This window comes from Gobio gobio, assembly GCF_949357685.1.
Source record: "Gobio gobio genome assembly, chromosome: 8".
In the NCBI taxonomy this organism is placed as follows: domain Eukaryota; kingdom Metazoa; phylum Chordata; class Actinopteri; order Cypriniformes; family Gobionidae; genus Gobio; species Gobio gobio.
In genome coordinates, this window is record NC_137114.1 from 49,086,804 (window position 1) to 49,097,892 (window position 11,089).

The following is an 11,089-nucleotide window of genomic DNA, read 5'->3' on the forward strand; positions in this document are numbered from 1 at the left end:
ATAGCTTCTGTCCATAATTTATTGCACTACCTTAATCCACTGCTATATTCCTCATTTTAGCCTAACATATCATTGTATACCTCTCTCTGTAAAATTCTGTTTATAGTAATAGCCATCTGTATATTATATTACATATCCACCTGTAAATTCTGTTTATAGTAATAACCATCTGTATATTATTCACTGTACATATTCACCTGTAAATTCTGTTTATAGTAATAACCATCTCTCTATTTATAGATATATTTATATATACTCAATACATATCCATGTCCTGCACTTATGCAAACGTTGTATATCCTGCACTTGCTGCTATTGCACTTCTGGTTGCACTGAAGTGAACAACTGAGTGAACAACTGCTTGCCCTCATTTGCCTTTCTCTCTTTAATCTTCTTTTGGTTTCGTTTTTGAGCCCCTGATTTTCCTTTCTTAAGGAAAGACAGGACTCGTCCCCGTCCTCCTAGTTCATATCACGGCTAACTCCAGCTCCTGTGTCTCATTAACTGATTCACCGCAGCCGAAGCACCTGGCCTGCGGGTCGTACCATTTACATTGATTCTAGAGGGGTGGTGGGGCCCGGCACAGCATGAAAATTACTTTTTTTAAATAACAAACCAGTGCCTAACTACAAGTTTAGTTTTGCACAGGAACTTTTTTATTTGTACATAAATGCTATACAAATGTTAGTGCATGTATATGTATGTATAGAAAACTGACTTAAGGCACCCCCCCTCCCCGCTGGCTCGGGCCCTGGGTGAACGGTTCATGAGCAGAGCGATGCGCTGGCAGAGAGCGTGTGTGCGAGAGAGACAAAAATATGTTATATTTAATATTAGTAGTTTTTATCGTAGATTGTGTGTGTGAGAGAGAGAGAGTTTGTCTGCACGTGTTTGAGTGCGTTTTAAATGCATTTACTAAGCAATTAATTGGTTTTAACTCTGAATCATTTTTGAGGTGTGTTGTGGTAAAAATAGCTACAGTTGGCGCCAGTTGATTGCCGAGTGCAACCATTCTACGTCATCAACCTAGAATGCAAACAAAATGGCGCCGCCCATTGTCCAAATATGTAATGGATTTTTTTAAAAATGTGGATCTTTCATGGGTTTTCTTCTATATATTATTAGTAAGAGACATAATTTATGTTATATTAAGCCATACAAGTCTTAACACCAGGGGATGTCTTTAATTTGTGTTCTACTGAAGAAACAAAGACACCTACATCTTGGAACGCCTGGGGGTAAGCAGATAAACATCACATTTTCATTTTTGGGAACTATTTCTTTAATGGAGTGTGTAAAGGTTTGTTGGTAAGCTCTTCCTTCTTGCCATTATAGTTTACCAGCAACAGTCTGCCTTTAATAACTTTGTTGACTTTAATTTTTCTTTTCTTTTTTTAGTGTTCCAGTGATGCTAATTATGTAAGTACATTTTGTTGAGGATTACGGTCTGCACATACAGATTTGTTATGCATTTCTGCAATGGGTGAAATGGCTAGATAAAAAAATAAACAAATTGATTTGAAAATAATGTATATTGTAAATATATTTTTACGTTATCACAACTACAGGTGGAGTTAGCACATAGTATAAAAATCCCAAAGCATTAATGGACTTCTGCCCTTCAGGCCCAAACAGCCACTTCAATGGTGCGTGTTCTTTTAATGGCCGCCTTCCCACTGGAGGTTCTGATCCACAGCAATTTGAAAGGTAAACGGTTTCAAATGCAAAGTCAAGATCTTAGGTATTAATCTTAGTTTAAAAAAAGGCTAATTCTACATCTCCTTCATTATTTTATTTAAGATCCAAAACATACGCATACAAATATCTTTAAAATCCAGCCATGTAGTTATTTTTCTTTACTTTCACTGTTAAAGCAACACTAGGTAACTTTTGGCGCTTTTAGGTAACTTGATAAACAAAACTGCATTCATCTTTTTTGAAGAGCGTTGTAGCCAGAGCTACTTTTCTCTGTTTACTTCTATGACGACTCACGTAGGTACTGTGCTTCTCCGCAGTGGTGCGACCCCAACTAGACTAAAATACTCTGAATATTATTATATGTTTAAATGTGTATCATAGTGATTCAGGATAAGACACAAACATGGCTTGGAAATTGGATTCATGATGTATGCACTAATTATATTAATTTAGTACATTTTGAGCTCAAGAAAAATACATAGTGTTGCTATTAAGGCAAACAAAAATATATAAAGACAATTGTGCATGCCTTCTGTACCCTATTCAAATGTTCATGTATTGGATTGTCTTTTTTTAGGGGGAAAGAGTAAAACTGACGATAGTGCTGAGAGAAGGAGTGCCCTTGACAAGGAAACCATGGCAGCCATATATGGTAAATCAAGACTTGCGGTGCATCCAAAATCTCTGCATAAGTAGTAGGTCATCAGGATGCTTTTGGCCTACGTTTTTTGTTTGTTTTTTAAATACTATGAATTCGGACATACTCTGTTTTTTACTTTATAGTAGAGAAGTATTTGATTTCAGACGCAGAGTGAGGAAAATTTCCTAGAAAATGTCAAAAATTGTCATCATTTACTCACCCTCATGTAATTCCAAACCTGTAAGACTTGTGTTCATCAACAAAACACATGCAGATATTTTTATTAAATCTAAAAGCTTTCAGTCCGTCATTTGACAGCCTACATAACTACCACTTTGTTGCTTCAAAAAGTTCATAAAAAGATTGTAAAGTGAATTTATATGAACTGAATGATTTAGTCCAAATTTTCTATAGAGACTTGATTGCTTTATATGATCTGTGTCAGTATAGTTTAATTTAACACCATGTCAGCATCTGTGGCTATCTTCATGGCAAAAAACTAAATTACAAAAACAAGTGTTACATATTTACAATAAAAAATAAAAACCAAGCAAACAGAAAAATACATCAATTAATATGATTGCTTTATATGAGATGGTGGTCCAGTGGGTTAAACCATGGAACTGATATGCAGAAGGTTGCTGGTTCAATCCCAGCGGTCACCACCAGTGTGTCCTTGAGCAAGGCACTTTACCCAATGTTGCTCCAGGGGGATTGTCCCTGTAATAAGGGACTGTAAGTCGCTTTGGATAAAAGTGTCTGCCAAATGCATAAATGTATATGATTAGCAGATTTAATTCTAGGCTTTTAGTCACACATAAACATTGATCAGCAAACATAAATAGAAGCCCAGCTGAACCTATGTAAGACGAGGATAGCAAACATACTTGAGCTTCTGTTTACTGTGAATAAAAGCCTAAATCATATAAAGAAATCAAGTACCTTCTGAAAATTTGGACTAAACAACTCAATTCATATAGAAGTTTTACATTGCTCAAACTTGCTTTTCTTACTTAGTATTTTGTCTCGTTTCCAGTCCGAATATCTGAAAATTCTTAAATCAAGATGGGTTTACTAGACAAGTAAAATGAAATTATTTTATTTATTTTTTTTAGAAAACAAAACAATAATTAAAACGAAGAGAGTTTTTGCTTAAAACAAGCAATATTATCTGCCAATTAGGTAATAAAAATAAACTTGTTTCCGTTTGAATTTTCTGGAGTGTCTATTTACAATGCAAATACCCCATCTTGTTGGAAAATGCTATTTACACTAACTCCACCTAGCAATAGTGTAGGGGTAAAGCGTGATGCAAGTTTTGATGGAATTCGACCGGAGGGTCCGCCTTTTGCTCGCTCTACTCTTTTTCCATCACGTATCAGATCGGAAAGGCATTTATCTTCAGTAAAACTAAAGAAATTATTTGGAAATAAAGTGTCTAATATGTGTTTAAAAATAAAGTGTTTATCAGATAGGGACCAGTATAGGGAGGGCTTTATTGTCCAAATAAGGCGCCATCCATTTAATAATTATAATAAATATGTAACGCCGCATTCACACGGGGCGTCGGCGTCAACGCTTCTCGTTTACTTTGAATGGGTGACGTCATGCGTTGCCGAACTGAATTGTGGGTTCCGTCGCGGCGCTTCACTCGCGTTGCAAGCGGCAAAAGTTGAAGATTTCTCAACTTTTCAAGCGCCAACGCAGGCGTCATCCAATCAGATCACCCTATGCAAATATCCTAGAGCAGACGCTAGCTAATCGCGTTCGTTTAAAACACCGGTAAATGAAGAGTGAATGAAGAGTAAAGAACGATCTAAAATGGACTACCAATCATTATTTACATACCGGGACACAAACTGGAGAGACCAGGCCTGGAAGGAGGTGGCAGAGACGGTTGGAGAATCTGGAATGTATCATGCTTGTATTCTGTCCGTGTACTCTGTTTATCATTGAATGACAGGCAGCATATCATATCATGTGTGGTTCAAATAGAGCTATCCCCCAGCCAAATGAGGAATCAAATATTAAAGTGATCAGTTTTCATACACAAAATAGTCTCACAGACTAGCTGTCAAAAAAGGCGCTTTTTTTGTGTTGTGTGGTCCAAGCGGCAAGTAATGCGATTAGCTGTTGTCACTGACGGTCGCGTCAGGCACCAAGCTTCAGCCACGCCCTCCGTCAAGCGTTGACGCCGAAGCCCCGTGTGAATGCGGCGTAAGGGATAATCAACAGCTAGCTGTACATTAAAGAATTTTAATGCACAATGTGGAGGTAAGTTGTTAATGTAAGTTTGTAGTTGTTGGACTGTAAATAGAGGGACAGAAATCTCTAAATTTTTTATTAAAATATCTGCAATTGTGTCTCAAAGATGAACAAGAGTCTTATAGGTGCGAGTGTGCGTAATTAATGACAAATGTAAATTGAGTGAACTAACTATTTAAACATAGCTATGTTTTTTTTTTTTGTCTCTTACAGTGGCAGTCAAGAAGAGGTTTCCCAATGTGTCCAGGGGAGCTTTGGGTATTGCAGTGAATTCCAAGCTGGGGGAACTGAGACTTCTTGAGAAAAAAAAATGCTAATTTTGTAATATATTGTTTTTTGTTGTTTCAAATTAATGTTCCGTACTTGATTCAAATGTGTTATATGGTCACATTTTAGACATCAAATAAAGATTTTATTCAAATGTTACATTGTGAATGTATTTTCCTGGACTGAAATATATGGAGGGCAAAATATATTTTAAAAATGGCCAGAAAATATATTGGTAGAAAATATATTTTCACATATATTTCAAAATATACAAAAAATGGCCAAAAAACATATTTGCAAAAATATATTTTAAAATATATGTAAATATATTTCAAAATATTTTTTTTGCAAATATATTTTTTTGGCCATTTTTTGTATATTTTGAAATATATGTGAAAATATATTTTAAAATATATTTTTTTACCGTATGGGAATAGTCCACCCTACTGGTGATAAAAGCATGAACGAGTTTCTCTAAGTCTTGCCTGGAAACAAAGCATCTAATTCTTGATATATTTTTGAGATGATAGTAAGCTGATTTAGTTATTGCTTTGACATGACTACTGAAACTCAGGTCTGACTCCAAAATCACACCAAGATTCCTGACTTGATTTTTTGTTATTAAACCTTTAGCCTCAAGATATGCGTTCACCTTGAGAATTTCATCTTTGTTTCCTTATTTCAGTTTTGTCTTTGTTTAACTGAAGAAAGTTTTGGCACATCCAACTGTTAACTTCATCAATGCATTTACATAGAGAGTCAATGGGGCTGTAGTCATTAGGTGATAGGGCTAAGTAGATCTGGGTGTCGTCAGCATAGCTGTGGTAAGCCATTTTGTTATTTTTCATTATTTGGCTCAGTGGGAGCATGTACAGGTTGAATAGGAGTGGTGCAAGAATTGACCCTTGTGGGACTCCGCATGTCATGGATGTCCACTCAGACTTATGGTCATCTATACTCACATAATAACCTCTCTCTTCTAAGTATGACCTGAACCATTTGAGGACCATTCCAGAAAGCCCAACACAATTTTCTAGCCTGTCAAGAAGTATGTTGTGGTCAACAGTGTCGAATGCAGCACTGAGGTCCAGTAGTACCAGAATCGATGTTTTGCCTGTATCTGTATTGAGGCGAATATCATTTAATATCTTTATGAGCGCTGTCTCTGAGCTGTGATGCGGTCGGAAACCAGATTGAAAATTGTCAAAGTATCCGTTTGAGCGCAAGAATTTGTTCAGCTGACTGAAAACAACTTTTTCAATGATCTTGCCTATGAAAGGAAGATTTGAGATTGGTCTGTAGTTGCTTAATATGGTGTTATCCAGGTTTCTCTTTTTCAGGAGAGGCTTAACTACTGCGATTTTAAGGGAGTTTGGAAAAGTCCCAGAAAGAAGTGAGGCGTTTACCACTTCTAGGAGATCTGCTTCTTAACAGTTAAACACACTTTTGAAAAAAGAAGTGGGGAGTGTGTCCAAGGCGCAGGTTGATGTTTTAAGGTGCTGTACCATTTCTTCTAAAATGTTACCATCAATTGCTTCGAAATCAGTCATAGTACCTTTCTAAAGTTGTTGGTCTGATCTGACTCACCCCAGAGCAACTCAAGGATGTGCTGATCGCATTTCTGATATTATAGATTTTCTCAGAGAAGAAGAAAGCAAACTTAATACATTTTCTGTCTGAGAGCATTTCATTGGAAATGTGACTTGGGGGTTTGTTTGTCTCTCGACAGTAGCAAAAAGAGTGCGCGTGTTGTTTATGTTTCTGTTTATAATATTAGAAAAGAAGGTCTGTCTAGCTTTGCCTAGTTCTACATTGAAAGCATGAAGACTGTCCTTATAGATGTTATAATGGACTACAAGTTTTGTCTTTTGCCACATGCGTTCAGATTTCCTGCATTGTCTTTTCATTAATTTAATAGGTTAATAGGGTGATTGATTCGAGATCAAAATTTTCCAAAGATTAAAGGGTTAGTTCACACAAAAATGAAAATGACCCCATAGTTTACTCACCCTCTAGGTGTAAATGACATGCATCTTTCAGCCGGATACAATCAGTTATATTAAAAAATGTCCTGGCTAATCCAAGCATTGTAATGTCAGTGTATGGCAGGCCAAAATTTTAAGCTCAAAAAAGCACTTACGGAAAATGTGTAGTGCTTCTCACAATTCAAAATGCTTATGCTACGTCCAACGTCATTGTAGCACCAGTTACGCTTTTTCCGTAAGTTGAATACGGAAGGCTTCACCCGGAAGCTAGATATTTTACTTTATAACGTGTTAAATTTGGATATTTATTTATTGATTCGCTTCAGAAGGCCTTTAGTAATCCCCAAGAGCCGAGTGGATTACTTTTATAATGGATGGATGCACTTTTTTGGGCTTCAAATTTTTTGACAGCCCTGATCTAGATGATATTAAGCTTTTAGGATTTTTTTTTTTTTAGGTTTATTTGTTAGGTATTTGACATGAAAATGAATGTTGCTCACTTGCAACATTTTATCATATGCGTGTGAAGGCTTGATGCATGTCTAAAACTCTCTCCACACAGAGTACACTGATGCGGCTTCTCTCCAGTATGAAGTCGCTCATGTACTTTCAGGTTTCCAGACTGATTGAAACTCTTGTCACAATATGAGCACTTGTAAGGTCTTTCTCCAGTATGAGTTCTCTGGTGTTGTTTCAGATTGTCAGCTTTAGTAAAGCTCTTCCCACAGTCTGAACACACATGGTCTTTCACTTCATCATGTGTTTTCTGGTGCTGTTTAAAATAATAAAGAATTGAAAAACTCTTTCCACAGAGAGAACACACATGAGGCTTCTCATCTGAATGAACTATCAGGTGTTTTTTTAGCTGTGAGGATGAAATAAATTTTTTACCACACTGATCACAGTTAAATGGCTTTTCTCCAGAGTGAACGAACAGATGATCCCTGAGACCTTTGGTACATTTGAAACTCTTCTCACAATGAGTGCATCGGTACGGCTTCTCTCCAGTATGAATTCGCTCATGGTCTTTCAGGGATTTTGAGTGAGTGAAACTCTTGTCACAATATGAGCACTTGTAAGGTCTTTCTCCAGTATGAATTCTTTGGTGCTCTTTCAGATGGTCAGCTCTAGTAAAACACTTCCCACAGTCTGAACACACATGATCTCTGACTTCATCATGTGTTTTCTGGTGCCGTTTCAAATGTTCCAGCCTTGAAAAACTTTTTCCACATAAACACACGAGCTTCTCTTCTGAATGAACGTTCAGGTGTTTTTTTAGATTTGACGACAAATTAAAATCTTTACCACACTGATCACAGTTAAATGTTTTTTCTTCAGAGTGAACGTGCAGATGATTCTTGAGACCTGATGCTCGAGAAAAACTCTTCCCACACTGAGTGCATGTGTACGGTTTCTCTCCAGTGTGAATTCTCATGTGTACATTAAGGTGTACTTTTTGACTGAAACTCTTTCCACACAGAGAGCAGGTGTGCAGCTTTTTGGCTTTTGTTCTTTGAGTTGTGATGCTCTGCTGTTCCTCCTCTGCTTCATTCACTTCATGTTTTTCCATTTTCATCTTCATCGAGTCTAAAGTAAAAATATTATGTGGTCAAAATAAGTTAAAGTGAACTATGATTTAACTGAAGAAAGCAACAGAGTATCAAGTATCAGTTCTTTGATGTGCTAAAGTTTAGTTCAGTCTCTTTTTTGTTAATCCATTAAAAATTTGAATGACAAAAGCTTTTCAATATTATGATTTAGAGGCATTTTTGTATTTCTATTTTGCTCATTATGTCACAGCCACCAAATCTGTTGAACTAAAGCTTTGTTACCTTAATGTTTCTCAACAGTCAACAATGAAGAATCAAGATTGGACACCAACCTGTTTGTTCCTCAGTATCTTCATGTTTTATTCTGGATGGTTCTGGATAACTCATGTCTTCAATCTCCTCTTTAATAAACTCCATCTTTAACAGTCACACAGATTTCAGCTGCTACACCTGGAGTTTGTCCTTCTCTTGTAGGATGATGTGAATATTCCCAGTACTTATTGGTGAATTGTTGTGGGAGGGGCTTCACTGCAGGTGTGAACTGTGATCACTGTGAGATACTGACGCCCACAGGACCAGACCTGGAAAAAAACCCAAAGATTAGTTACTGAATTCATACTGGATAACTTTAAAGCCCCTTATAATGCCATTTTAAAAGTTAATAATTTTGTTTTGGAGTCTCCTGCAATAGGTTTAACACTTTATACATTGCACATAACCTCATCTCAAAGAGTCTTAAAACAGTTTGTTAGAAGATTCTGTCTCTTTAAACCCCTCCTTTCTATAAGCCTGTTCTGCTCTGATTGGTCAGATGGCCCTATGATTGGTCGATGCGTTTGTAAACCTCTATTCACAGAAAATATTCACATTTTCTGCCTAAATAACAGCTCAACCTGGGTTTATCTCTTGCAAGAGTAGAAATTAGGACAAAAGTATTGGAATTTTCTACTGTAGCTTAAAATAATATACATTTTACTAAACAAAGTAGACATTCTACTAGAATAAGGTGAGTAATAGCCCGTTTCGTAAAACGAGACGCAATGATATTTGGCGAAACTACAGCCTTCCACTGTTAAAGCCACAATATGTACAAATTTTGATTAAAATATCCAAAAATCACTAGAACAATGCCATATATTTTGTTGACTTGTGTACTTACATTATCCCAAATGATTCTAAAAAAATTTAAATCTAGAGAAATAAGCGGAAAATAATTTTAACCAGGACACAGACTGTATCCGTGCGTCGCCTATAAATGACATCATACCCGCGTTACCCTCAATTTCTGGTTTTATTTAGTAGAAACCATGGAAACACCAAAGACGCTTTAATATATGTGGTTTATTAGACAGATGAGCATGTTTGGATACATTCAGTACCATGTTTTACCATGCCTACTATCGATTTCTTACTGCAGTGTGAACAAGTGCCTTATAGGAGCCACCGAGCAAACACACAGAGTAGCATTATAACATAACTTTCAACACACTCATATGTATCTATGATAAAACAGTGCTGCGTTACCCCACATACACATTTGCGGAAGCGGCAGAATAAAAGCTGCGCCAAATCGAAGTACGCCTTTGTTTTAAATAAGCGACCTATAGCAGTGAAAAAATGACATATTGAGGCTTCAATATTTAAACTTTCAGAAAGCAATAACTAGAATGGCATGTTATATATTTTTATAACAATACATATGTAGAAAATACTTGCATAATTATCTTTTGTTTGCAATACGTCAGGAAAGAATTCTGCCGCCACTAGTACACTTAGTGCTATGTGGAAGTGAAGTCGCTGCCTGAGATTCCTCCATAAATACGTAAACAGCATTCATGCATAGAGCCCATTATGAATATCTCAATCTGATTTTTGATATGACAATCTTTCTTTGGAGATATCTGCATTTAGCTTTGTGCCTGGGAAAATATAGATGTCTGGAGTTAACATAATAGTCAAAATTACTTTATATCTGTAACACATGCAAATTCAGCTATGCTAAGCCCCACCTTAACCCATCCTACCCAGGAAATTGTTGTCATCTGCCATTATGTGTAATAATTCTATAAACAATCTTCTTCAATCTTGTCCTTTCAAAATGTATATTAAATAAAATCAGACAAGTTTGCAGTTCTCTGCCATTATCGAACATTACTTTCCAGTTGGTCAGTTTTGCAACATGATTCAATTAAAATCACAGCGCTACATACCTGGCATGCTGGAGATCTTTTACCACATTTGAATGCCTCCAGATGTTATTTAATCATTCTTTAAGTAGCTTTTCTCTCCGTGACAACACAAGCAGCAGACTATACTGTTGTTAGCAGTTAGCATTAGCATTATCAACAAGAGGCAGGGGCTCTGGTGTGGGGGAGGAACTGAGTAAATTCACACTTCCGTAACACAACAGCAGATTCCACTAGGAGCAGGTACAATTCAGATATCTCAACATATAATTTTGACTAGTCGAAATTGAATTAGAAATGTCTCTAATTACTTCTGTGCATGTCTTAAAATAGTATTTAGGCTGGTCAAAACGTATTTAGAGAGATTGTTTTCATGAAGAAACACTTTTACATTTTACCTTTATATTTATTCATTTAGTAGACTCTTTTATTCAAAGCGATCTACAACTGAGGGATACTGGAAGCGACCCTACATGAAGAGGCGAATAATCACAAAAA

General features: G+C 36.4%; 1 protein-coding gene across 3 annotated transcripts; it reads right to left on the bottom strand.

The window, feature by feature from the left end:
- Nucleotides 1-7,310: 7,310 nt before the first annotated feature.
- LOC307129950 (uncharacterized protein) lies at nucleotides 7,311-10,800 on the bottom strand. 3 transcript variants are annotated; one of them, XR_013816969.1, is made up of 4 exons: nucleotides 10,616-10,749; nucleotides 10,122-10,324; nucleotides 8,738-8,986; nucleotides 7,311-8,442 (listed from the first exon to the last, which is right to left on the bottom strand). XR_013816969.1 is itself a non-coding variant. In XM_079822762.1 (3 exons), exons 2-3 carry the CDS (start codon nucleotides 8,820-8,822, stop codon nucleotides 7,352-7,354), a joined length of 1,176 nt encoding a protein of 391 aa, XP_079678888.1. In that variant the 5' UTR covers nucleotides 8,823-8,986; nucleotides 10,122-10,324; the 3' UTR covers nucleotides 7,311-7,351. The 3 variants fall into 3 exon arrangements, 1 of the variants encoding a protein (XP_079678888.1); XR_013816968.1 differs by lacking the exon at nucleotides 10,122-10,324 and having other exon boundaries at nucleotides 10,616-10,800; XM_079822762.1 differs by lacking the exon at nucleotides 10,616-10,749.
- Between the last annotated feature and the right edge of the window lie 289 nt (nucleotides 10,801-11,089).

Bases quoted from the DNA above. Each gene is read 5' to 3' on its own strand.
- LOC307129950 (XM_079822762.1), bottom strand. From the start codon at position 8,822: ATGGAGTTTATTAAAGAGGAGATTGAAGACATGAGTTATCCAGAACCA. The intron at 8,443-8,737 runs GTTGGTGTCCAA...TTTTTACTTTAG, and splicing joins AGATACTGAGGAACAAACAG to ACTCGATGAAGATGAAAATG.